Genomic DNA, 25,484 nt, shown 5'->3' with positions numbered 1-25,484 from the left:
ATTGAGAAATTCGATATACAAACATAGCAAAGCGGAGGTCAACACAAAAATTGTATTTTAAATGTTTATTATTGACATATAATGAAGTAATGTGGTCAAACTTACGACCTCCATAAGCAGCACGCATACACATATTTTGAGCCAATTGTATTTTAGTTTTATATTCTTCTGTAAGGTAGCTGTAGTAAACCGAGTTCCAGTAGGCTAGCTGTGGCAGGATTAAGGATTCCACCAAGAGGTATTTAATATGGCCAGGAAGAACATATTTAAAAGAATAAAGGCTCTTCAATTTTAAGCAAACAGAGCACAGCTTCTTCAAAATATGCTGCCGAAAATTCATCGCAAGATCCATTACAAGGCCCAGATTTTTAGCATATTCAACAGACGGGATAATTACTCCTTTTATATGAATGGTTGTAAAATTGAACCTAATGAACTTAGCCCTGACGGCCTCGGACCCAATAATCAGGTGTACACTTTTTTTGGCATTAAGCAATAAACCATGCCCAGAAGAACAGTCGGAGACATTGTCCAGATCAACATTGACACCAGCAAGTCCCTCGCAAGAATCTTCAGGATAAAATGAACATAGAACCTGATTGTCATCAGCACATAGATGTGATGAGCATTGGTGAATCTGAGATGGTAAGTCAGCGCTAAAAAGGGCAAAAAGTACGGGACCAAGAATGAACCCATGAGGCACTCCATGTTAAAGATATTGAATGTCAGACCTAGTCCCATCAAGGTCCACAACCTGCCTTCTATGCTTTAAATATGATGAGAACCAGCCACAAGCTTGATCAGAAAATCCAAAAAAGTGCAGCTTTCAGCATATCATGGTCAATAAGGTCAAATGCCTTAATATAATCTAAAAGTAACAGACAGGAGACCTTTGATTCAGCCATGTTTTTAGATATGCAACTAGTAACCCTGCCGTTGCTGTGCTATGACAAGCTCTTTTTTTTTTAATGTTAAACACAAGCACAAGGGGAAAGTCCTATGTCACTCTTGGAGTAGTGCTTGCGCGAAGATATTTGTGGGCATTGATCTTGAATCGCTGTAGGTTGTATGCGTCGGGAAATATGTGAGGTGGAAGCCCGTTCCACAAAGAAGATGTTCTGCAGATGAATGAGTCCCGATACAGCGACGTCCTTGGGGTAGGCAGGTGGACTCGATGTTGATGAGCCGCAACTGCTAGACGCGTCCTTCTTACCGGAACAGCCCTGGGTGGAATCAGGCCTGCCAGCTCAGAGGAGCACTTACCGTGATAATAACGGTAGAATAAACAGAGATCAGCCACCTTTCTCCTGTGCCCCAGACTATCCAGACTCTTTGTCAGTTCTGGTTTGTCGATAAGACGAACTATGAACATAGGGACACTATGAGTTTTTTGGAAGCCGCCCTGGCGACCTCGGCAACGTGGTCATGCCAGGACACATTGTTGGTGACCTTGACTCCTAGAAGATGTAAAGATGATTTCATTGGCAATGTTTTCCCTGCCATAACCAGCTCCGGGCCACCAAGGTTAGTCTTCATCGTAAATACTGCAGCCAGTTAAAATTGATCAAATTGTTATCGCCCCACTCCAAGATTGTTCTTATATCGTTGTTGGTTAAAGCTACTTGTTGCTGCCTAAGATTCTGAGAACTTGCGGCTATCGTTGGTTTGGCGGACTTAAATGTGGAAATAAGTGTGCTATCATCCGCAAAGTAGATTGGATTGACAGTGGTTCCTAGCAAATCGTTGATATATATCAAGAAAAGGGTGGGGGATAGAATGCATCCTTGAGGGACTCCAGCGTTAATATTAAATTTGTCGGAGAGGTATCCATCGACGGCTACTTGCTAATTTTCGATGGAAGGATGTTGACGCCATTTGCGATATGCTGCGTTTTTAGTGTTTACTGCCTTTTTGCAATTCAGGTTAAACCATTGCTTGTCCAGACTGAACATCCAGCAGTATCTGTTGAGAGGGAACAAAATTGTTCGTCATGTCGGAAACCAGTGGTTCAAGCATTTTCCCAAGGATCGTCAAGAGGCTAATTGGTCGTAATTCATCCAGACTACTGACATGTGTAGTCTTGGGCAGTGGCTTTACTAATGCCGTTTTTCACATAATAGGATATTCGCCATTCTGTAAACAGTTATTGTAAATAGTCGTTATCACAGGAGCCAAAAAATCAATGCTAAACAGAATCATATCGTAACTTATCCCATCAATACCCATACATTTTGATTTAATCTGCGAAAATGATTTATAAACATCATACTCTGTAACGATTGATAATTTGAAGGTGTTATGCGATGAAGGTAATATAATGTTGGACTAATAACATTTGACCAGCTCTGTCAGGCTATGTCTCTCTTTCAGGCTACCAGGGATTTCAAATGAAGCCCTAAAATGAGCATTCCAACTATTAAGCTTTGATCAAATCTTTTTAGACTTATTTTTAACCTTATTCAATTGAAAAGTCAGGGAAGCATTTTTTTCATTCAACTGTTAATCTGACCTCATTGGATTTTTTTTACATTATAAAAGTGGCTAAGAGAAAATCCTGGAAATTATTTTGACTTCGAAAATTGAATAGTACGGGGCGCAAATAAAAGGTCAATAATTCAATATCAATATCAGCTGAAAATGTCAGCTTAAGGTACCTTTTTTTTTAACATATTTAGAAATGTTGGAATATTTTCCATCATTTTGGTCAAAGTCTCATTGGCGTACAGATCTTCATAAAGTAGGGGAAGGTACTGAAAGTGTAATGTTTAAATAGCTATAACTTTTAAAAGACCTATTCGATTTTGTTCAACTTTGGCTTGTTTAAAAGTGAAATATAAGTACTTTTAAACATTGAATCCAGTAGTACGCGAAATTTTCAGTAAAGTTGGTTGTATAGTTGACGCCCCCTATAATTTAAAAACGATTACTTTAATATTTTTAACAAAATTTAGCACGGTATAATTTTGATAGCAAAATCGAAAACTAAATTAAATTTATTAGCAAAAACATGTAAACCGCAGTCGGCTATTTTTTAACTTTTCGAGTTATTACCAAAATAAGAATTTTTAACGCTTAATACGGGTATGTCGCTTGGCATTAATTATTATTGCAATTCTTGTGTTTATTTGGCATAAACTCATCATAGTTTTAAACTATCACTCATTTCAAATTATGTAAAAATAAAAACATTTCTAAAAATTCTGAAGTTATTATAATAAAAAGATAATCGAATTTAAATATCATAATCAACAAGAACAAAAGCTCTACAAATGTTCAAAGTGTCCACCATTTTGTAAAATACAGTTCTCGATTTTTTCCCTAAAAACGGTAGAAGCTATTTTAATTTCGAGTAAAAAAATATTTTTTTTTTGGAAATTTGTTTTTTATATGAAAAGATGATTATTTTAATGTTATGTTAATTCTAAAATAAAATTAGAATCCTTACGTATTTTTCAGTTTATTATTTTCGCCTAATACTGCTGTGAAACAGGTATGAGTAAAGGTAAGGTAAGGTAGGCTGACAATAACCTCGCTTTATCTGAAAAAATATTAGCAAAAAATTAACTATTTTTGAACGTTATTTTATGCTGTAAAAAGGGGTTTTTATCGACTCATCAGGGTGTCCCATTAAGAATGTTCCTCGGCTGTAGGTCCCAATAATCGTAGAGCGTTGAAAAAAAATTAGTATAAAAGTGGCCCAAAAAAATAGCTGAAAAATATTTTGAAGTTCATTGGTCAACCGCTAGAGGGCGTTCTAGCTACTTAAAAACTTTAAAGTCTATTTTTTCCAAAAAACCTTTAATAACTTGCATCTCAAAATATTATCGAAATAATCTACAAAGTATTCCTGACAAAAATATTTTGACAACCATTTCTGTCAAATGTCAAATGAAGTGGTGGGGAGAGTTTCTATCTTAAATGAGAAAAATGGTAAGAAGTAGGCTTTGGCTGCACCGATTTTTTTAAAACAACTTTTATTTAAAAGCTCTTTTATTGCTTTATTTTTCTACCAAAAAGATATTATTGGAAAATTTTCCTAAAACCCGCTAGGGGGCGTCTACTTCTAACTTACGCTATTCGACTGATTATTTTAAGAAACTCAAATGCAACCATGTGTGTTTTTTACGGTATTAAGAGCGGAGAACAAAGCTTAATAATTTAGTAAAAACCGCATTTTGATATCACGTCTCTAACTAAAGTTACAAAAAAAAATGTGTTCATTAGAAAGTGAAAACATCAAATATGGTCGTTAAGTTCTATTTACCAGCCGGGTTAAAAAAGCTGGTGTCTAAAATTCCAATGATGTCAGATTGACACTCCCCGAGATATAGCCGCAATGAACAATAGTATAGTAAAATAGCCTGTTGAATAATGCTGCATCTACGTGACAGCTCTTCTCCAATGTACCTAACATGTAACATAACATAAGCATGCTAATATACTTCCAGATTAGAAGTTATTAAACGTCTTCTGACAAAACAAAGCTGTCAATAAAAAGTCGCTTTGAATAAGACACTATGCTGATCACAAACCAATGCATCTAATAACTTATCCCTTGTCTGAGTGGAAACAATATTAATCTTTGCTATTTCAAGATTGCCACGTCATCAACATTTTTTTTTTACCACAAAACATGCCTTCAGATAAGACTTTCTCTGATCATTAACTTAAAATCTTCAATACCTGCAGGGATTTTTATAAATACGCCATCTGGTTTGGTCTTTGATACCACGCTTCTGATAGTGGTGCTAGATCTAAAGGCGTAGAATAGGCGTAGATCTATGGGTAGAAGTCTGGTTGTCGTGGTGGCCTCGTCTCTGATTTGATTTGGACGCGTCCTTTGGATGGTCCTACTTATTAGCTTCTTTGGATATCCATTCTGTTGTAGGTCTTTGTAGATGGTATCCACTTCAGTCTTGAGATCCTCGTCGCTTCTACAGATGGTTCGAGCTCTATTGTAGAGGGATCTTATGATGCCTACTTTGGTGGTTGCAGGATGGTTGGACTCATAGTGAAGATACTGGCCCGTGTGTGTTGGTTTTCTATAAACTGAAGTTCGTAGATTTCCACCGACCTTTTTAACGAGGACAAAGGTAGAGCTGAGTCCTTCTCTGTCTCCATCGTGAACTTGATTGTTGGTCTGAAGTTGTTGAGGTGAAGCAGAAACTCCTGAAGTGCTTTTTCCTCTTTGTCCCAGATGATGAAGGTGTCGTCCACATATCGAAGCCAGAGCTTGGGTTTGCAATGGGAGGCATCTATTGCATGTTCCTCGAACCATTCCATGAAGATGTTTGCTATTACTGGGGAAAGAGATGAACCCATCGGAAGTTCTTCGTCTTGGGCGTAGAATCTATCCTTGACCTGAAAGTAAGAATTACGAAGACAGATCTCCAAAAGTTCCATCACCCCGTCCAAAGGCAGTGTGGTCCGAGTTGAGAAAGCTGCATCCTTGCTTAGTTTGTCTCGGATGATGTTAAGAGACTCTCCTATGGGTACATTGGTGTAGAGACTTTCGACATCAAAACTCACCAATCTGTCATTGGTCTCGACTTCGATCCCTCCAAGAAGGTCTACAAAGTGGGCAGAGTTTCGCACGAAAGACGCTGCATTTCCCTGAATCGGTCTAATGATCTCCAAAACGAATTTCGAGAGTTCTGATGTCGGCGAATTTCTAGAGCTCGTGATGGGCCGCAGAGGCATTTGCTCCTTATGAATCTTGGGTAGTCCGTATAGGTGTGGAGGTTTGCTATAATGTGGTGTCAGCCTAGAGCGTACCGCATCCGACAATGTTGAGGAGTACTTCTTAAGTGCTCTGTAAATTCGACCTTCTATGGTTGTCGTCGGATCCTTAGATAGTAGCCTGTATTCGCCTTTGTTCAAAACTTCCTCAACCTTGTTTTCGTAGGTTTCCAGGTCCATAATCACAGTTGCATTGCCCTTATCTGCAGGAAGAATTTTGATGTTCTTTTTACTTTTGAGATTCCTGAGAGCTGTTTTCTCTTCTTTGCTGATGTTCTGCGAAGGTTTCTGTTTTTTAAGTGAGTCCAGAGCAACCCTTACCTCGTGTCGATATGTGGACGACACCTTCATCATCTGAGACAAAGAGGAAAAAGCACTTCAGGAGTTTCTGCTTCACCTCAACAACTTCAGACCAACAATCAAGTTCATGATGGAGACAGAGAAGGACTCAGCTCTACCTTTCCTAGATGTCCTCGTTAAAAAGGTCGGTGGAAATCTACGAACTTCAGTTTATAGAAAACCAACACACACGGGCCAGTATCTTCACTATGAGTCCAACCATCCTGCAATCACCAAAGTAGGCATCATAAGATCCCTCTACAATAGAGCTCGAACCATCTGTAGAAGCGACGAAGATCTCAACAGAATGGATATCCAAAGAAGCTAATAAGTAGGACGTAATAAGATCCAAAGGACGCGTCCAAATCAAATCAGAGACGAGGCCACCACGACAACCAGACTTCTACCCATACCTTACATTAGGGGTACATCGGAACAAATCCGACGCATTGCCAGCAAGTACAATATTAGAACTGCCTTTAGATCTAGCACCACTATCAGAAGCGTGGTATCAAAGACCAAACCAGGTGGCCTGTTGGATACCAAAAATTGCGTCTACCAGATCCCATGTGAGTGCGGTGACTCATACATAGGTGAAACGAAGCGCCCCCTAGAAGTCAGAGCGAAGGAACATCGCAGCTGGACCCAAAGAGGAGAGGTTTCCAAATCCGGAATAGCAGAGCACGCGTGGCATAATGGACACAATATCCATTGGTCAGAAGCCAAGATTCTGCACAAGGAACAGCACTGGCGGAAGAGGAAGTTCGTAGAGGCACTTTTCATTTCACAGAATCAGGGGATCTTCAGCTAGCCAAGCGTCGATGTACCCAACATCTGGAAGCCTCTACTCTCAGGAAAGTGTAGGATCTAGAGAGAGGCGTGTCCTCGGAGGACGGTTGGAGATACTTACCACGTCGTGTTACATTAAATAAATAAGACAATGCAAGTTCGACAAGATGTTTTCAAATACCTTGCCCTCTTTCATTTAAAAATTATCCTATAAGAATGGCTAATTATAAGAATGTTTAGAAGTATTATAAGAAAGTTGCACGTGAAAGAGCACAATCTTCTCAATAAACTCTAAGAAATACTGGATACAGAACATAAAACAGTGATGGTGCCCTATCAATAGTCAAATTAACCATCATTTGCCAATCAAGTGATAAAAATATTCTACCTACTAAAACTTCCAATATTTACCCTATTTTTACTTCCCAAAACGGTTGTTCTCCCAGGAACCGGTCTTCTCCCAACAACTCCTCCTCCACCCTCCTCTATATTCTCTTTGCCTCTTCTTCTCCGGTGGCCACTGTCCTCCTCAAAACCCCCCACCGAGGTAACGTTAGCATTATTATCAACCCTGACACTCACCCCAGATGAACTGGCCAATTTTTTCTTCACCTCTAAATCGGGAGGTTTTTTCGGGGTGGAGGTGGAAACGCCACTTTTGAGGCGCCTGAGCGACCCGAAAATGGAGGTTGGCTCACCGGTTTGAGGTCGAGAAGATCTGAAAGTAATGAGAATTATAGTTTATACCATTATGTATGTATGTGTGTGTGTGGGAAGGTCCCGTATATGGTGATTTGCGGTTATGTTCTTAAAAGGGTTTTTTTCATTTTGAAGTGCGAGGTAACGAGAAGAAGCGTGGGTCGAAGACATGGATTGGTGGGCGGAACTTGTGGCTATTTTTAATGCTCAATTATGTTGGTTTTATTATATGTGATGTAGTAGATATTAACTAAGCAGATGTACAGGGTGTCCCAGTAGGAAAACTGTGGGTATATAAATATAAATACAGTATAAGCTCGGTGGCGTAAACACTCGTATATACGAACAACTCGGTTTTGTGAATAAAATATTTTTTGTATTAGGTACTCTATAGTGTGAACAAAAGTCTGCTCGATAATGTGAACAATTAAACAATACGTTTTTAAACGATTTTTGCGCCAATATGCCAGTAATATTTTGACTGTCTCGCTGGTTTTTGACTTGTCGTAGCATGTTTGCATGGTTCACGGCGTTTATATTCACGGCGTTTATATAGCTTTTATTCTTCCGTTTTCAGTTGACTTTAAACGCCTGAGTAATAAATTCGGTAACAACCTTTCTTTGCACGATTCTCAAAATGGGCAAAACTGTCAAAAACAAGGCCCTTACTCTACAACAAAAAGCAAATATTATTCAAGAACATCGAAAAGGTGTGTCAGTTACTTACTATACTGGCTAGAAAATACGGAGTTGCTAAATCAACAATTTGTTCGATCAAGAAGAAAAGGGAGAAGATTCTTGAAAGGGTAACCTTAAAGGGACCAAACAAAAAGTGTACGTTAAAATCTTGTGAGTACCCAGAAATGGAAAAACAGTTGTACAAATGCAATCAGAATTTTTGGAAATGTATATCCTGCAACAATGAAGTTTAGTGCAAGTGATGGATGGCTGCAACGTTTTAAAGTCCGTCATGGAATACGATTTCTAAAAATATCCGGTGAGAAATTATCATCTCAGCCGGAACTGGTTGGGCCGTTTAAAGAACAATTAAAAAAAGTTATTGATGAGCTTGGAATAACGGAAAATCAACTTTTTAATGCCGATGAAACGGGGTTGTATTGGAAACTTCTCCCAGATAAAACATATGTTTCGACTGCTGAAAAAACGGCTCCAGGAATGAAAATTGCAAAACAACGGGTGACCTTCTTAGGATGTGCAAATGCTACAGGTTGTTTCAAATTAAAACCGCATGGATGACTGCAGAGATATTTAAGGATTGGTTTTTTTACCACTTTGTTCCAGAAGTAAGTGATTTTAATCATAACCATTAAATCCATTTTCCATTTTTGAATGATTTTAGGTGAAGCAGTATCTAAAAGAACAACATCTTCCACTGAAAGCTATTCTACTCTTAGATAACGCTCCTTCCCATCCTCCAGCAGACACATTAAAAACAGATGACGGAAACATATTTGCTATGTTTATGTCTCCTAATGTGACCCCGCTAATCCAGTTGATGGATCAAAACGCTCTGAGACTCACAAAACTATATTACAGGAAGAGTTTGCTAACTTCAATTGTGGCAACTGATGAACATGTGATTCATTAAAAAACTTACACTAAAAGACGCCATGTTGCATTTGCATAAGGCTTGGCAAAAAATTACACCAAGAACCTTATCTAAATGTTGGTATCCTGTACTGTCAAAAAATACAGAATATACAGATGAAGATTCCATACCATTAAGCGAACTTAAAAAAATTTGGAAAGACGAAGAGGCTGATCAAGTTGTTTCGGAGACTCTGAGTTTACTAAGGGAGGTTCACGAGGTATTTTTTTTACAATAGGCTACTGTATTCTTTACTATAAATTCAATTTTATTATAGGCTGAATATACAACAAACGATATCACTGAATGGAATAAGGATAATGCTGGCATTAACCTTAATGATGATCCAAATGATAATGCTGTTTCGGAAGAAGAAGACGACTGTCAGGTCATTTTTTTTTTATGGTAAACACAAGCACAAGAGGAAAGTCCTATGTCACTCTTGGAGTGGTGCTTGCGCGAAGATATTTGTGGGCATTTATCTTGAATCGCTGCAGGTTGTATGCGTCGGGAAATATGTGAAGCCCGTTCCACAAAGAAGATGTTCTCCAGATGAATGAGTCCCGATACAGCGACGTCCTTGGGGTAGGCAGGTGGACTCGATGTTGATGAGCCGCAACTGCTATGCGTCCTTCTTGCCGGAACAGCCCTGGGTGGAATCAGGCCTGCCAGCTCAGAGGAGCACTTACCGTGATAATAACAGTAGAATAAACAGAGATCAGCCACCTTTCTCCTGCGCTCCAGACTATCCAGCCTCTTTGTCAGTTCTGAATTGTCGATAAGACGAATAGCTCTCTTCTGTATAGAATCTAGCAGCTTTAAACTATGCTTGGGTGCAGAGCTCCAGACATGCGAGCAATACTCGAGGGAAGGGCGTATTTGAGCCTTATAAAGAGTCAGCAGCTGTTCTGGTGTATACAGTTTTTTCGTTTTGAAAAGCACTCCGAGTTTTTTGGAAGCTGCCCTGCCGATCTCGGCAACGTGGTCATGCCAGGACACACTGTTGGTGACTTCGACTCCTAGAAGATGTAAAGATGATTTCATTGGCAAAGTTTTCCCTGCTATAACCAGCTCCGGGCCACCAAGGTTAGTCTTGTTACCGCCCCACTCCAAGATTGCTCTAATATCGTTGTTGGTTGAAGCTACTTGTTGCTGCCTAAGATTCTGACAACTTGCGGCTGTCGTTGGTTTGGCGGACTTAAATGTGGAAACAAGTGTGCTATCGTCCGCAAAGCTGTAGATTAGATTGACAGTGGTTCCTAGCAAATCGTTGATATATATCAAGAAAAGGGTGGGGGATAGAATGCATCCTTGAGGGACTCCAGCGTAAATGTTAAATTTGTCGGAGAGGTGTCCATCGACGGCTACTTGGTTTGTTCGTTGTTCAAGAAAACTTTTGATCCAATTCAATAATGAGTTTTGTATGCAGATTGAGGAGAGCTTGGTTAGTAGTCCCTCATGCCACACTCTGTCAAATGCCTTGGAAATGTCAAGAGCGAATGAGCGAGACTCGCCTTGTTTCTCCATGGCCTCCGTCCACAAGTGTGTGACGTAAGCCAGAAGATCGCCGGTGGATCTAAGCTTTCGGAAGCCGTATTGATGATCGCTGATTAGTCCAGATGATTCCAGATATCTTAACAGTTGTTGGTTGACTGCTTTCTCCATAATCTTCGACATTACTGGAACTAGTGCAATCGGGCGGTAATTGGAGGGCATCGTCTTCTTACCCTTTTTGGGTACAGCTTGCACTCGAGTTTTCCAGCTTGTTGGAAATGAGCCCTGCTTATACGATGCCGTGAACAGTCTACATGAGGGAGGAGTCAATTCGTCTGCACAACGTTTTAGTACTAGGGCTGGAATTCCATCGGGTCCAGAAGCTTTGTTGTTGTCTACGCTTTTAAGAATTTTATTTATAATTTGTTAGGGAAACGAAATTTCTCCCATCGATGAATTCACCCTTGGCAAATATGGCGGTGTTTTGCCTTGCGAGTGCAAAGTAGAACTGGACGCGAAGAGTTTACCCAGTAAGTTGGCTTTTTTCCTTGCTGTTACCGCGATAGAACCATCATCTGCTGTTAGGGGTGGCAAGGCCGACTTAGCAAATCCTTGACTAACGGCTTTCGATACCGACCAGAAAGATCTTGTTCCATTTGGGCAGTTTAGCAGTTTGTTTTTGATCCTGTTGTTGTGACTCTCTTTGCATTCATCAATAATTCGCTTGCAGCTATTTCTGGAGGTTAAAAAGTTCCTCCGATTTTCGGTGGAAGGATGTTGACGCCATTTGCGATATGCTGCGTTTTTAGTGTTTACTGCCTTTTTGCAATTCAGGTTGAACCATTGCTTGTTGTTTGATCCGCATTTAGTAGAAAAAGGGATGTAAGCTTCCATTCCTGCCAAGATCGTCTCTGTAATTTGGTTTGCACATTCTGAGATGTTATTGGTTCTAAAGCAGACTTCTTTCCAAGGGAATGAGCGATAAAATTCCCGAAGATGGTTCCACTCTGCTGATTTATAGTGCCATTTATAGTACCTCCGCGGCATCGGAGGATCCTGCGTTTTAACATCCAACTGGCAAGAGACTGTTATCAATTTGTGGTCCGATGTTCCTAGGGGGGCCTGTACTGATACAGTGTACGAGTCAGGGTCTGAAGCCAAGACCAGATGTAGGAGACTCGCGAACTCGCCGTCTCGATCGGGGATTCTGGTAGGTTCCTCCACAAGCTGCGTAAGACCGCATATGGTGGCAAATAGCTCAGCTTCTCGTCCTTCATCGTCGTTCTTGTTGCAGAAGCGCAGCCAGTTGATATCAACCAGGTTTAAAAAGAGCCGCCTATATTGGGTGTCGCTTGGTGGTGGGTAGATACAGCAGATAAATTTCGTGGCACCACTGGCTATTATTTTGAACAACATGACGTCGAAGTTCGCAGGTTCAAGCGTTTCCTCCCGCTGGCAACTCAAATTGCTCTTGACAAATACTGCCAATCCAAAGTTTAGTCGAAATCGGGTGTGTAGATCGTATCCAGGATAAATGAGGTGAACATTTGTTGTTGAAGGTTTCACCTTTGTTTCTGCCAATGCCAGAAATGTGAGGCTTATTTGATTGCAGGTGTTGGTGTACTGCATTAATATTGGTGTTTAGGCCTCTGATGTTGCAGAAATTGATTTTTAGGCTTTTAAATCCGCCTGATGGACCCTCCCGACCAGCCTCCGCCCGGAGATCCGAATGGGAGGCGAGTTTACCTCCGGAAAGTTTTGGTCGTGAGGGCGCCATCATGCATTTATTTTTATTCTCCATTTCTCCTTTGGAAACCGGACACATCGACATGGCGGCGAAACGTAAGTGCCATGGAACCACTTCACGCCGCCTAAGTCCTATGTGGTGGTATTGAACCGGGCGATGCAAGTGGACAACATCTACCACCAAAGAGATGTTCTTTTAGTCGCCTTTTACGACAGGCAGAGCATACCGGAGGGCTATTCTACCCCGGCCCTCCCTGGGTTATCCAAGATCCAAAGCCTAAAATAAGATATTCTGAAGCCATTGAAGCATTAAAGCTATGCATGCAATGGGCACAAGAAAACTTTGTTAATATTGACGACATTTTATGCCTTAAAAAAATTTATGAAAAAGCTGTAATTATAAATACAATATCTAAAACGAAGCAATTAAAAATTACTTCTTCTTTTAAATAAATTTTGTAGCTATTTTTTAATACATAGGTATTATAAATAATACATACTAAGTAAATAAACAAAGGCTTGAAACTTAAATAATTAATAATTTAGTCTCTTTACAAAAAAAAAACATAATAATCATCCTCATCCCATAATGTCAACAATCCGTAGTATGAACTAGGGTTGGTTTTTTTTGTGTTCATGTTACCGAGCTTGTACTGTATTATGAAAACTTAAAAAAATTAAAGATAGCACAGAGAGTTAAATAGCAAAAGAACTTCAAATTTATCTTTTTCTTTTATTATCTCTTTTTCTTTTATTATAAACAATTATTGTAACGATTTTATTGGTTTTGGTTTGATATGAAATCTGATGGGTTTCTTTATGAAAATAGTTTACAATAGTAAGTACAATCATGTTGGAGTTATTAAATAGTTTTTCAATGGATTGAAAAAATCTCGATAATGATCGATAACGATAATTTCGATGGAATCTTGGAAAATCGATAATTACGATTTTTCTACTGCCATTATTTTAAATTTTATGGATTTTTTTTTAATTCAACTTTTTTTCCTTAAAAAAAAGCTGATTTGGAATTTTTCAAGATCTAGGGGATAATTTAGCAATTTTTATAAAAATGCCTTTTCTCTTCTTCTCCATTTTTTCCGTATCTTTTATTCTTGGCACCTCCTTGATTTGGGAAATTATAACTTATCTATAATACAAGAATCAGTTTTAAAGATTTTGCGAAAATAATGACCGCATCTTGGAATCACATGAAATTTCAAATGAAAAAATCGGTAACAATATTTGGAAAATCGATACTTACGATTAAAATTCTGATTTTTCTACTCCCTTTTTTAGAGTCTATGGCAGAATTAATTTTTCAAAGGACCTATACATTTGTTCGTTCAAAGAAAAAAAAACATTAACTTGGAATTGTCCAAGGTCTAGGGGTATTTTAGTATTTTTTTATAAAAATGATTTTTCTCTTCATCTTCTCCATTTCTTTTCATATCTTTCATTTTTGAGACCTCCTTAATTTAGTCAAATTGAAGTTTACCAGAAATACACAAATCAGTTTAAAAATTTTGAAAAAAATAATTTCCGCATTTTTAGAAAAAATGCTGATACTGTTAAATGCTTTACATAAATGCGAATATCTTAAAGACTGATGTAAGGATTTCATTGATTTTGGTTTCATATGAAAGCTGATAAGTTGCTTTACTAAAAAAGTTCCTTACAAGTTCCTTTGTAAATACAACCGTTTTAGAGTTATTGAGTAGTTTTTCAATGGATTAGAAAAATCTTGATACTGTCCAAGGCTTTACAAAAATCTAAATATCGTTGGGTGAATATTATATTGTTCTATCAGCATTTTTGGCGCGAAACATTCCGTGAATGTATTTGAAGATATATATTTTTAATTGTTCTATCAGAATTCAAAACGTTAATCTGAATTGCTTACAACCGAAGTTAAAACCGATATTAAAATGTTCTATGTGCAAAATTTAAAAAATAATTAGTATTATAATGTTATAATGTATATGTAACAGATGAGCCAATCAGATTTCAAAGTCAACTGCTAATAGAACAATATAATATTATTTCGCACTAGTTAACATCGAGCTTTGTTTTGTAAAACCGTGTGCTGGTTTTTTACGGTTTAGTGCTGTTTTTTAGCCACTTTAAAAAATGGACTTCGACATGGAGCCGTAAGTATAATAAATTGTTTTAATGAAATGGATTTTAGAAAAAAATGTATTTTAATTGGTTTAACTGTAAACATTGATTTTCTAACCTCAATTTTCCATGCGTTTTTTTCTGTTAGAACATTATAATAATATCTTTTTAAAATTTTGTGGTGTAATTGTGAACTTTAAAGCTTGCTTTTAGAACATTGTATTATTTTATTTAAGATCAACATCAGGAATGAATCCACGTGAAAGAATGGAGTATATAGAGAACAGTGATGATTCGCATCTTGATCCAGATTTTGTCCCATCTGACGAAAGCGTGGAAGGAATGAGAGGTTTTATGTCTAACGTTATACAGGAAAATGGTAGGCAACCAAGGAGATATACATTATTTTTAAAAATAAATTTTTGGTTTTTAGTAAAAAATTATAATTTTTTTAGTATCTTTATTGCAGACACACCTTGGAAAAAAGCAAAATCAAATCAGCAAAATTCCGCAATTTCTGATGAAAATAAATCTACCAGAAAACGAAAACGAAAACCTGAGATGTGGAAAATGAATATTAATAAAGTTTTGTCCCAAAGAGGAAAGGAACATACAGATGTAAAAACTTTGGAAATTATCTAATGACGCTAAATGGCACTTTTACGCAAAAAATACCGAAAGAATAAACAAAATACGAAAGCAAACTTACGAGAAGTATCACGTAGAAGTTATTCATTTAAATATTATTTTCACGTAGCAGATGAAAAAATTCGCGTATGTAAGTCATTTTTTTTGACGACATTGGACATAAGTCAACAAAGAATCAACTATTTTCATAAGAAAAAAAAAGAAAACCTTAGAGGATTTCCTTTACCATCTCGTCAAGGTTGTCATCCCAAGAAAACTATCAGTAATACAACCAAAGACTACGTTCGACTTCACATTAGTCCACTTCCGAGTGTTCAATCTCATTATTGTCGAGATGACACAAAAAAGACAAATTGAACCTGTTACAAAGGTTGTTTACAGAAATATTTTCAACTATGAATACAACATTGATTTTTTGAAGCCAAAAAAGGATCGTTGTGATGTGTGCGAGGAGTACCGAATAAAACAAAAATATGGTATGACTGATGAAGAAGAACAAAGATTTGAAAATCATGTACAAGGAAAAACCTCAGCGAAAATTGAACGCGATTTGGATAGATCCAACCAAGATCAAACCACTGCTATCATATATTTTGACCTAGAGAACGTTTTTGCACTACCGCGTTCTAATATATCCAATTTTTATCTATAGCAGAAAACTCAACACCTACAACCTTACTGCACACTGTAATTTACGCAAACAAGCGTACTGTTGTATTTGGAGCGAAGGAACGCATGGGAGGAAGGGAAGTGATATTGCTTCGGGATTAATTAAAATTTTAGAACGCGTTGTAGCAGCTTACCCGCATATTTCAAAAATCGTTTTGTGTCTGTGTGGTCACTCCTGCGTACCTCAAAACAAAAACTCTATTATGAGTTTGGTTTTGATGAAGTTCCTTGAAAAACATCCCTCTGTTAACGAAATAGCACAGAAATTTGGAGAACCGGGACATAGCAGTGTTCAGGAAGTCGATAATTTGCATAGCCAAATCGAAAGAAAACTGTCTGGTGCAGAAATATTTAGCCCTTTGGGATTACTTCGACTTCTTCCTTCAGTGAATCAGAAACGACCTTTTGTAGTATTTCATATGAAAGCACAAGATTTTGGTCTATATAAAGAAGCTTCACAAGCGCTATACTTTAAAAAAGTTCCTTATGCTTTAGTACGGCAATTAAAATATGTGAGACTCTATCCAAACAAAATTAGTTCCAAGCTTAAGCACAGTGACGACTCTTTTACCGAAGTTCCTATTATATCTCAGACTAATACTAGGACCAAAATAAATACTTCATATAATCTGCCTGAAGTACGTTGTGCACCAGAGCCAAAAAAGTGCCTCTTACCGTTTGCCAAAGTAGCTGATCTAACAAGATTATTTAAATGTATGCCCCCCTGTTGATGTAACGTTTATGAAATGTTTGTTTAAAGAATACAATAACCCGTCAGTTTTTAAAAATGAAAAAAAGAACATAAACAAAAATGAATAAAATGTTATGTATATTGGTAGTGTTTCAAACATATACGGTACCTGTTTTTTCCTTTTTAAAAACCCTGTTTACGTTTTTCTAAACAAAATATTATTACCACTAACGAATCTTAGTTTTTTTTCTATGTTGTTAGAACATTTATTTTATTTTTGTAAATTTTCAGATATAAATAAATTATTTTTGTTCTATCAGATAAATGTTTAATTTAATTTTTAATAAATATTTATCGAAACTTTAAATGAAATCTTAAATTTTATGTGCTCCTTAAAACCACCAATAACATTCCTAGCCAAAAATTACAACAGTAACAAAAATTATTTAATCGATATTTTTAAATGCATGTTTTTTCATTTTGCTTTTGGTACTATTAGAACAATATAATATTCACCCAACGATATTTTGAAAATTTGTGTGACGATTTTATTGATTTTGGTTTCATATGAAAGCTGATGAGTTTCGTTACCAAAAAGGCACTTTTAAGTTTTCTTGAAAATACAACCATTTCGAAGTTAATGAGTAGTTTTTCAATGGATTAGAAAAATCTTAATACTGTAAAAGGCTTTGCAAAAATCTAAATATTTTGAAAACTTATATAACGATTCCATTGATTTTGGTTTTATGCGGAAGCTGATGAGTTTCTTAGCAAAAAAGGTTTCAACAAGATTCATTGTAAGTACAACCGTTTTGGAGCCATTCAGTAGCTTTTTAATCGATTAAAAAAATGTAAATATTTTGAAAACTCATGTAACGATTTTGATTTTGCATGAAAGTTGATGAATTTCTTAGCCAAAAAAAGTCCTTACAAGTTTCTTTTATGAGTCTCTGATATTTTAGTTGAAACTTGCAGATCTTGATTTATTTATTAAAGACACCGCATTATTTACCTTAATAGAGAAGAGTGAATAATATACTTGCGTATCATCAGCAAACTGATGACAGTTTAAATAAGTTAGATGATCAAGAGTATAAAATGAAAAAAGAAGCGGTCCCAGGACACTGGCCCGGAGGTACAGTCCTATTTATCTCGGCAATTAGTGATAGGGAAAAGAATTGTAAAATACGCCCTGCTTTCTATTATCCAGATAAAAAAATTAAGCACATTTCGACAAGTCCATAAAAATGTAGTTTCAAAAGTAACGTATCATAACGTATCAGACATGTACAATTATTTTTATTGTTAGGCCATAGCTATGTCAATAGAAATATGTAGCAATGCTGTGGTTGTACTGTAGTTCTTACGAAAGCCTGATTGAGTGGATGGAATATTTGAACATCTTTTCAATATGAAGTTATCAACTCTAGGTCTCCAACTATTCATTCAAGTATTTTTAAAAAACAAGGCAGAGAACTTCCATTTCCTCTGGTTTAGAGATTTTTTCCAGTGGAATTACCTGTGCCAGTTTCCATTCATCAGAAAAGTATCCCGTTGTAAGGAACTAAATGCTAATGAGGATAATAAATGTTATGGTACCAGTGAACTGTGGCATGACCGGAACAACCGTGTTGAAGTGACGGGTAATTCTTCAATAAAAAAAAAAAATATTATGAGCTTTGGTACTTACCAAAAGCTCTAAATATACAGGACTGTTTATACAGCACAAAAGCAAAACTTTGATTTTTAAAAACGCTCTTTGATAGTTATGTATTTTTTGCTTTAAAAAAAGGAAAAAAATTAGGGGGCACCCGGGTTTGAACCGGGGACCTCTCGATCTGCAGTCGAATGCTCTACCACTGAGCTATACCCCCACACTAATACCTTCACCGACTGGTCAATGGTATTGATTGCGTATAATATCGCACCGAAAATATACAGGGTTTATATAGGGTGTTACAGAATAAGATGCTGATCCTTAAGGGTGTTTATCTTTAGGTGAAGAGGAAAAGTTCAAATAAAGCTATGCCCTAAACCCCTTAACTTTTGAGCTACAAGGTGTTAAAATGTTAAGAAGAAAATCGTTTCTTCATCATATCTTTATTTTCTAGATAAAATTTAGCACACACTCTCTAAGTATCAACGGCCATTTTTTGATGTAGGAGATTTTTTTAAGTATAACCAGTGGCGTTCGTACAAAAACGAAGACTAAATCTTTTTTTTAAATAATATGTAAGCCACTGCTTTTCCATAAAATAAAAACATTTTTATGCGTGGTCAATTTATCAGTAAAAAAAATTAAATTTATTATCGAAACTTACATCATAAACTGTAAGTTTCGATACATCCGTAATACTGAAAGCGTTTAAGAAGTTATCCTGTTATTATTATTATGTTATTCCATATATATTATATACTTATAAATTTGAAAGAATAAAAGACAACACATTTTTTTGGGGCTAAATTTCTACAATTAAATTAATAATATCTATATTAAAGTCGAAATTATACCCATTTGTAATGACGTCATTTTTGTTTATCTTTGTTTAGCATATTCTAAACAGCGGCGACAACAAACTTTTTGAAAAAAATTGGTGTCTGATGATTATTCATCTTTTATATACTAGGTTATGTGAAATATCCGTCACTGTCAATTAAAAATATTGGTTTGTCAACTTGTTCTTGAAAGTTATTTCAAAAAGTGTTAGATAATGCCTAAAAAAAGATATAATAGGTATAATGAACAATCGCAGCTGATAGTTTTAAATATATTGGCTTTTTTTCAACTGGAAAAGGAACAAGTCCGAAACGGAATTGCACTTCAAATTGAGAATGTGATACAGCGAGCCGCAGATGCAACAAAATTGAGCACAACAACGATCGCAAATATAAAGAAGAATGGGATAAAATCAGATCAGGATTACGCAGCCCGTATATCTTCCAAGCAAAAGAGCAAAAACCAAAATTACAACATATTTGAAACATAGAATTCGGGACACAATTTATTCTATGTACGCCAGAAAAGAATATGTAATATTGGCAACAATAAGAGAAAAGTTCAGGGAAGAAATTGAATATTTTGAGTTTTCCATTGACTCCTTAAGAAGATGGATCAATAGTATAGGCTTCAAGTGGAAAAAATCAAATAACAGAAAATATTTGATGGACTTGCCAAATATTGTTCATAAAAGAATCAATTTTTTAAGGGAGTATATTAAAAATAGAAATGTAGGTCCGGAAGGTTTTACTCCAGTTTTCATTGACGAGACGTGGATTTTTAGCAAGGGATCATTTCGTAGTAGCTGATGGGAACATGACACCAAGCACACGGATTCAAGGAAAAACAGTGAAGGTAAAAATTATCTGGTTATCTTTTTAGATTTTTTTTTGAATAAAAACTATTGCCCTTGTAAGGGCCCTCTAACTTCATAATTTCATATGTTTTTGTTGAATTTAACTCCATACACTACTTGTATGTGCATGGAACATTACTTATTAATTATATTAAATGTATGTTCTGGAAGAATGATTTCTAAAAGAAGAGAATTGAATTATCTTTTATTTTTAAGGTCATCGTTATATCGTGGTCCACGCCGAAACCAAAGATGGCTTCATCAAGGGTGTAAATTTAATATTCAAGAGTGGATTAAAGACGGGAGATTATCATGACAATATGAACAGGAAAAACTTCGAAAAGTGGTTTGAAACTCAGCTGGTTCCAAATCTTCCCCCAAAGTCATTTATAATCAAGCAAGTTACCATTATGGTTTATTAGAAGAAATCCCGAGAAAATCTTGGACAAAGCAGAGACTGACCGAATGGTTGAAGAAAAAGAATATTGGCTTTCCAGAAAAAGCCATGAAAGATAAAATATGGAGTATAGCACGCAGAAACTGCCCTAGTGAAAAAAAGTACTTCCTTGATGAATATGTTAAACCTTTAGGACACAAAATTTTTCGACTGCCACCATATCATTGCGATTAATGCAATTGAAATGGTATGGTCGGAATGTAAACGAAAATATGATCAATATATTTCCAATTTTAAGGGGTCACCTTCAGAAGTTCTGACTACATGGGAAAGGGTAATAAACGAAATTTCTATAGATCATTGGCAAAAATATGTTTTTCATACAGAAAAGGTAATTGAAAAGGCTTGGGAGGCAATACAATACAAGTGTGTGATGCCTATGACATTCTGCCACTTGTGATTACGACTGACGAAGACGACGATGACGAAGACAATATCTCTGATTTCAGTCTGACGAGATTGATTAAGCTTTTTTTGTTCTAGCAAATTTTATTTTATGATCGTCGTTTAAGTATTCAATCATATCGTTGCAATTTCATTAACTTGGTAATGCAATGTGGCGTGTTTTTTTTCAGTTTGTATGTTTTATTTTTTGGAATGGTATTTTCATTTTAATGTGTTAACATATTCCTTCAAACAGCATTTTTTTTCATGAACAAGTAAATTAAATTGTCAGTATTTAAATTTTTCCCAGTGAGTTAAAATAATTTTATACCATTATTCACAATTTTTGTAAGCTCGGTTTTGTTACGTCTACTGCTCGTGCCGAATTCTACTTTTCAAATATGTTGTAGATTTGGTTTTTGCGGTCTTTTGCTTGGAAAATATATGAGCAGCGTAATCCTGATCTGATTTTATTTATTTGGCACTGCTATGTCAATTAGAAAGGTTTTCTTTTGGGCTTTGTTTATGAATATTATATCTGGTCTGTTTGAAGTCAGCGTCCTATCGGTCAAAACAGTTCTGTCCCAGTAGAGGCGAAAGTCGTCATTTTCAAGTACAGTTTCTGGTTTGTACTAGTAATAGGGGCAAGTTTCGCCAATTAGATGATAAAGTTTTGCCAGTTCTTGATGAATAATTTGTGCCACACAGTTATGTCGGTGCAGATATTCGGCAGCTGATAGAGATGTGATTATTATTATTATTATTATTATTATTTATTTTATGAACATAATATGTACTTTATTTTACCATTAGCCATTATAACAACTCTAATTCTAGAAGTCTAGCGGTATTTTAACATTAAATAGTTTCTAAAAATTTCATACAGGGTCTCCTAAATTTGGCTCTAAGGATTACAACTTTCAACACTGTGTAGCTCAAGAGTTAAGGAGTTTAGGACATATTAGCTTTATTTGAACTTTTTTTTTTAAATTACCCAAGGATTAACATCTTTAAGAATCAGCATCTTATTCTGTAATACCCTGTATAACACTAAAATTAATGATTTATTTTGTGCTTTTTTTTAATGAATATTTACGAATGTGGTTCCAGAAGTACCCGACCTGACCTAGAGATGTCGGTAGTAGTTTGAAAAATATCAGTGTATTAGAAAGTATACAATCTATAAAGCATATGTTTCAAGTTTGAAGACGCCACGTTGTTTAGTATTTGTTTGGCAGCCATCAATATTGAACGTTTTCAGTGAATTTGTGAAAATGGAGAAAATTGGTCATCGTTATGTGATACAATACTTTTATTTGAAAGGCCTCAGCCCAACCAATATAAAAGCTGAACTGGACTCTACTCTGGGTGAGTCTGCTCCTTCGTTAACAACAGTAAAATATTGGATAGCAGAGTTTAAACGAAGCCGTACGAGCTGCCAAGACGAGCATCGCAGTGGTCGACCAAATGAGCTGACGACTCCAGAAATTGTAAAGAAAATTCACAAAGTGGTACTGGATGATCGTCGACAGAAAGTGCGCGAGCTAGCGGACATAGTAGGCATTTCAAAAAGTGCGGTACATCGCATATTAATTGAAAATTTTGACATGAGAAAGCTATGTGCAAGATGGGTGACGCGTTTGCTCACACTCGAGCAAAAACAGTGTCGTGAAGATGTTTCAATTGAGTGTTTAGCGAACTTTAATAGCAACAAAGCAGAATTTTTGCGTCGTTTCATAACGATGGATGAAACATGGGTCCATCACTTCACACCGGAGACAAAAGAACAATCAAAACAATGGACTCAAAAGGGAGAACCGGCTCCAAAAAAGGCGAAAACCGTTTCATCTGCAGGCAAGGTCATGGCGTCGGTTTTTTGGGATGCGCGAGGGATAATTTTCATTGACTATCTTGAAAAAGGTAAAACTACACTGCACAACAAATCAAAGGTTATTTTATGTTGACTGAAATATTTTTATTGTTGTTTACTAATTCGAGGCATCTGATTTCGAATCTGTCGTCAGTTTTACTCTAACAGCTCGAGTTGTTTAGATATAGCTACGTTCTTCTCATTTATCTTTATTTTTGGTTTTTTATCTATTATAGTCGCGTTTTAGATAAATTATTGTAATTTTCGTCATGACTTCGCTAAGAAGGGTCTGCATTAACGATCCGAATTGTTTTTGTTATATTTGTGGTGAATATGTTTTTCAAAAATTTCGATTGAATATGTCAGACTTTGTGAAACAAGCGTATTTAGAGTGTTTTGGTTTTCCTTTGGAAACAGATAACAAGTGCTGGGTGCCCAATATTGTGTGCAAAATTTGTGTTGAAGAATTACGTTTATGGGCCACTAAGAAGAGACTCTCCTTTAAATTCCAATCCCCAATGATTTGGCGTGAACCTTTAAATCATCACGATGACTGCTATTTTTGCGTTGTTAATATAAAAGGAATCAACAAGACGAACCGCTCCAAATAGATTTACCCCACATCAACATCAGCTGTGAGGCCTGTAAGGAGCTCAAAAGATACATCTTTACCATTACCATCTACATCTACAGAAAGTTCTGATGAATTGAATGAACTGAGTAGCATGAGCGATGACGAGTTTGTTCCAGAAAATCTCTTTGAACCAAAACCATTCGATCAAAGTGCACTTGATGATTTAATTAGAGACCTTGGACTATCCAAAACTTCGTCTGAATTATTGGCCTCCAGATTAAAAGAGAGAAATCTTTTAACTAAAGAAACTAAAGTTTCTTATTACCGCACTCGAGAAAAAGACTTACTTCCCTTTTTCGCTGAGGAGGATAATTTTGTATTTTGTACTAATATTTCTGGTTTAATGACTGCCATGGGCTTGCAGAAATATGAACCAATCGATTGGCGTTTATTTATTGACTCGTCAAAACGGAGTTTGACGTGTGTACTATTGCACAAAGTTAAGGAAGAATACCCCACAATAGCACTGGTCATGAACAAAATCAAATATAACGATCATAAATGGGTGATTTGCGTTGATCTTAAGATGGTGAACTTCCTTTTAGGACAACAAGGAGGCTACACTAAATATCCTTGTTTTATGTGTTTATGGGATAGTAGAGCAAAATCAGAACATTGGTCAAAAAAAGAATGGCCCTCTAGGGAAGCACTACTTCCAGGTAGTCTTAATGTTATAAATGAACCTCTAATGCCACGAGATTGTATCATATTGCCACCCCTGCACATTAAACTAGGTTTAATGAAGCAATATGTTAAGGCATTAAATAAAGATGGTGAATGTTTCAAATATATTTCAAAGGAAATTTTTAAGTCTAATTTCAGAAAAACTCAAGGCAGGTATATTTGATGGTCCACAAATTCGCAAGTTGGTAAACGATCCTAATTTCACCAGCTCAATGTCAGAAATTGAGAAGAATGCATGGGATTCCTTTGTTTGGGTTATCCAAAATTTCTTAGGTAATAGGAAGGGTGATGATTACATTGCGCACGTCGAAGAGATGTTGTCACACTTCCAGCGACTTGGATGTAACATAAGCATCAAAGTGCACTTCCTACACAGCCATTTACACCATTTTCCTGAAAATCTCGGTGACATGAGTGAAGAACAGGGTGAACGATTCCACCAAGATCTTCGAACCATGGAGGAACGATTTCAGGGTCGCTGGGATGCACATATGTTGGCCGATTTTTGCTGGAGTATTCAGAGTAGCAGTTCATTCAAAACTAGTAGAAAATCATATAAAAGAAAATTCCTGAGTGTATAGTTCTTGTAATTAAAAATGTTTGTACATTGAGTGTATTTTTAATTCCCAAAAAATACTCCTTCCTTTTAACTCAAAAACTAGAGCTGACACATATAAACTGATGACATTATTTAATATCAGCATTAAAAATAAGCCTAGAATCATAAAAATATTCCATGCAACATACATGCTGTTGGGCGGTGCTATCAACGGCGAGTATTATGCGAACTTATTGCAACGTTTGAGTGAAGAAATCAAGCAAAAACGGCCGCATTTGCTTAAGAAGAAAGTGTTGTTTCATCAAGACAATGCACCGCACCAGCTCATAAATCCGTTATTACAATGGCCAAAATTAACGAATTAAGGTTTGAATCATGCACCCTATTCGCCAGATTTAGCCCCTCAGATTATTTTCTGTATCCAAACTTAAAAAACTGGCTCAGTGGTCAAAGATTTTCCAACGATGAAGAAGTGATGTCTGTTTTGTTGAAAAATAAATAAATTTTTTTCCAAAATTTTCGTGTTTTCTTTCTTGGGTCGGGTATTTAGGAACATATTTTTAATACTCCACGCAAAAGTGTAACAAATTTTACAAGGTATATTTTCTTGCAAGGCATAAAGGGTGGCTAATATTTCAACTTAAATATATTTTCATTGTTGCCAATTTTTTTTCTTTATGCCCTCTTTTTTAAGAAAATAAAAAAAAATAAAAAAAAAGAACTGACGATATCTCTAAAATTGTTTTAACAAAGTATAACATATAGCATCTGACCCATAATTTTTCTTAGAATTTCACATACAATCTAAAAATTAAATAATATACAGGGTGCCCCATATATGGCCTGAATAACGAAACACCCTGTAATAAGGAAAATTCTTATAATAAGTAAATCAAAATGGGCATACCTGTTAACATTAGCTGGTGGTGGCCGAGTACTGCGACTTGTTTTTGGCACTTTCTCTTTCTAAAAGAAAAAAAAGAACAGTAAATCATTTATTTA

At 36.3% G+C, this 25,484-nt stretch overlaps 1 protein-coding gene and 1 non-coding gene across 4 annotated transcripts in view; both read right to left on the bottom strand.

Annotated features, from left to right (window-relative positions):
* The window catches only part of LOC126750378 (cytospin-A-like), a 240,202-nt gene that overhangs the window by 119,711 nt on the left and 95,007 nt on the right, over positions 1-25,484 (bottom strand). For all 3 annotated transcript variants that reach the window (XM_050459990.1, XM_050459997.1, XM_050459989.1), the window contains 2 exons: positions 25,390-25,448; positions 7,279-7,585 (listed from right to left, as the gene is read on the bottom strand). In XM_050459990.1, the coding sequence (XP_050315947.1) occupies positions 7,279-7,585; positions 25,390-25,448 (366 nt within the window). The remainder of the gene's footprint in view (positions 1-7,278; positions 7,586-25,389; positions 25,449-25,484) is intronic.
* Positions 18,344-18,415, bottom strand: Trnac-gca (transfer RNA cysteine (anticodon GCA)). The gene has a single exon. It is a non-coding gene; the product is annotated as a tRNA-Cys (tRNA).

The sequence above is a fragment of the Anthonomus grandis genome, chromosome 2 (assembly GCF_022605725.1).
Source record: "Anthonomus grandis grandis chromosome 2, icAntGran1.3, whole genome shotgun sequence".
In the NCBI taxonomy this organism is placed as follows: Eukaryota; Metazoa; Arthropoda; class Insecta; order Coleoptera; family Curculionidae; genus Anthonomus; species Anthonomus grandis.
The sequence above is the reverse complement of the archived record's forward strand: the minus strand, read 5'-3'. Positions and strand labels throughout refer to the sequence as shown.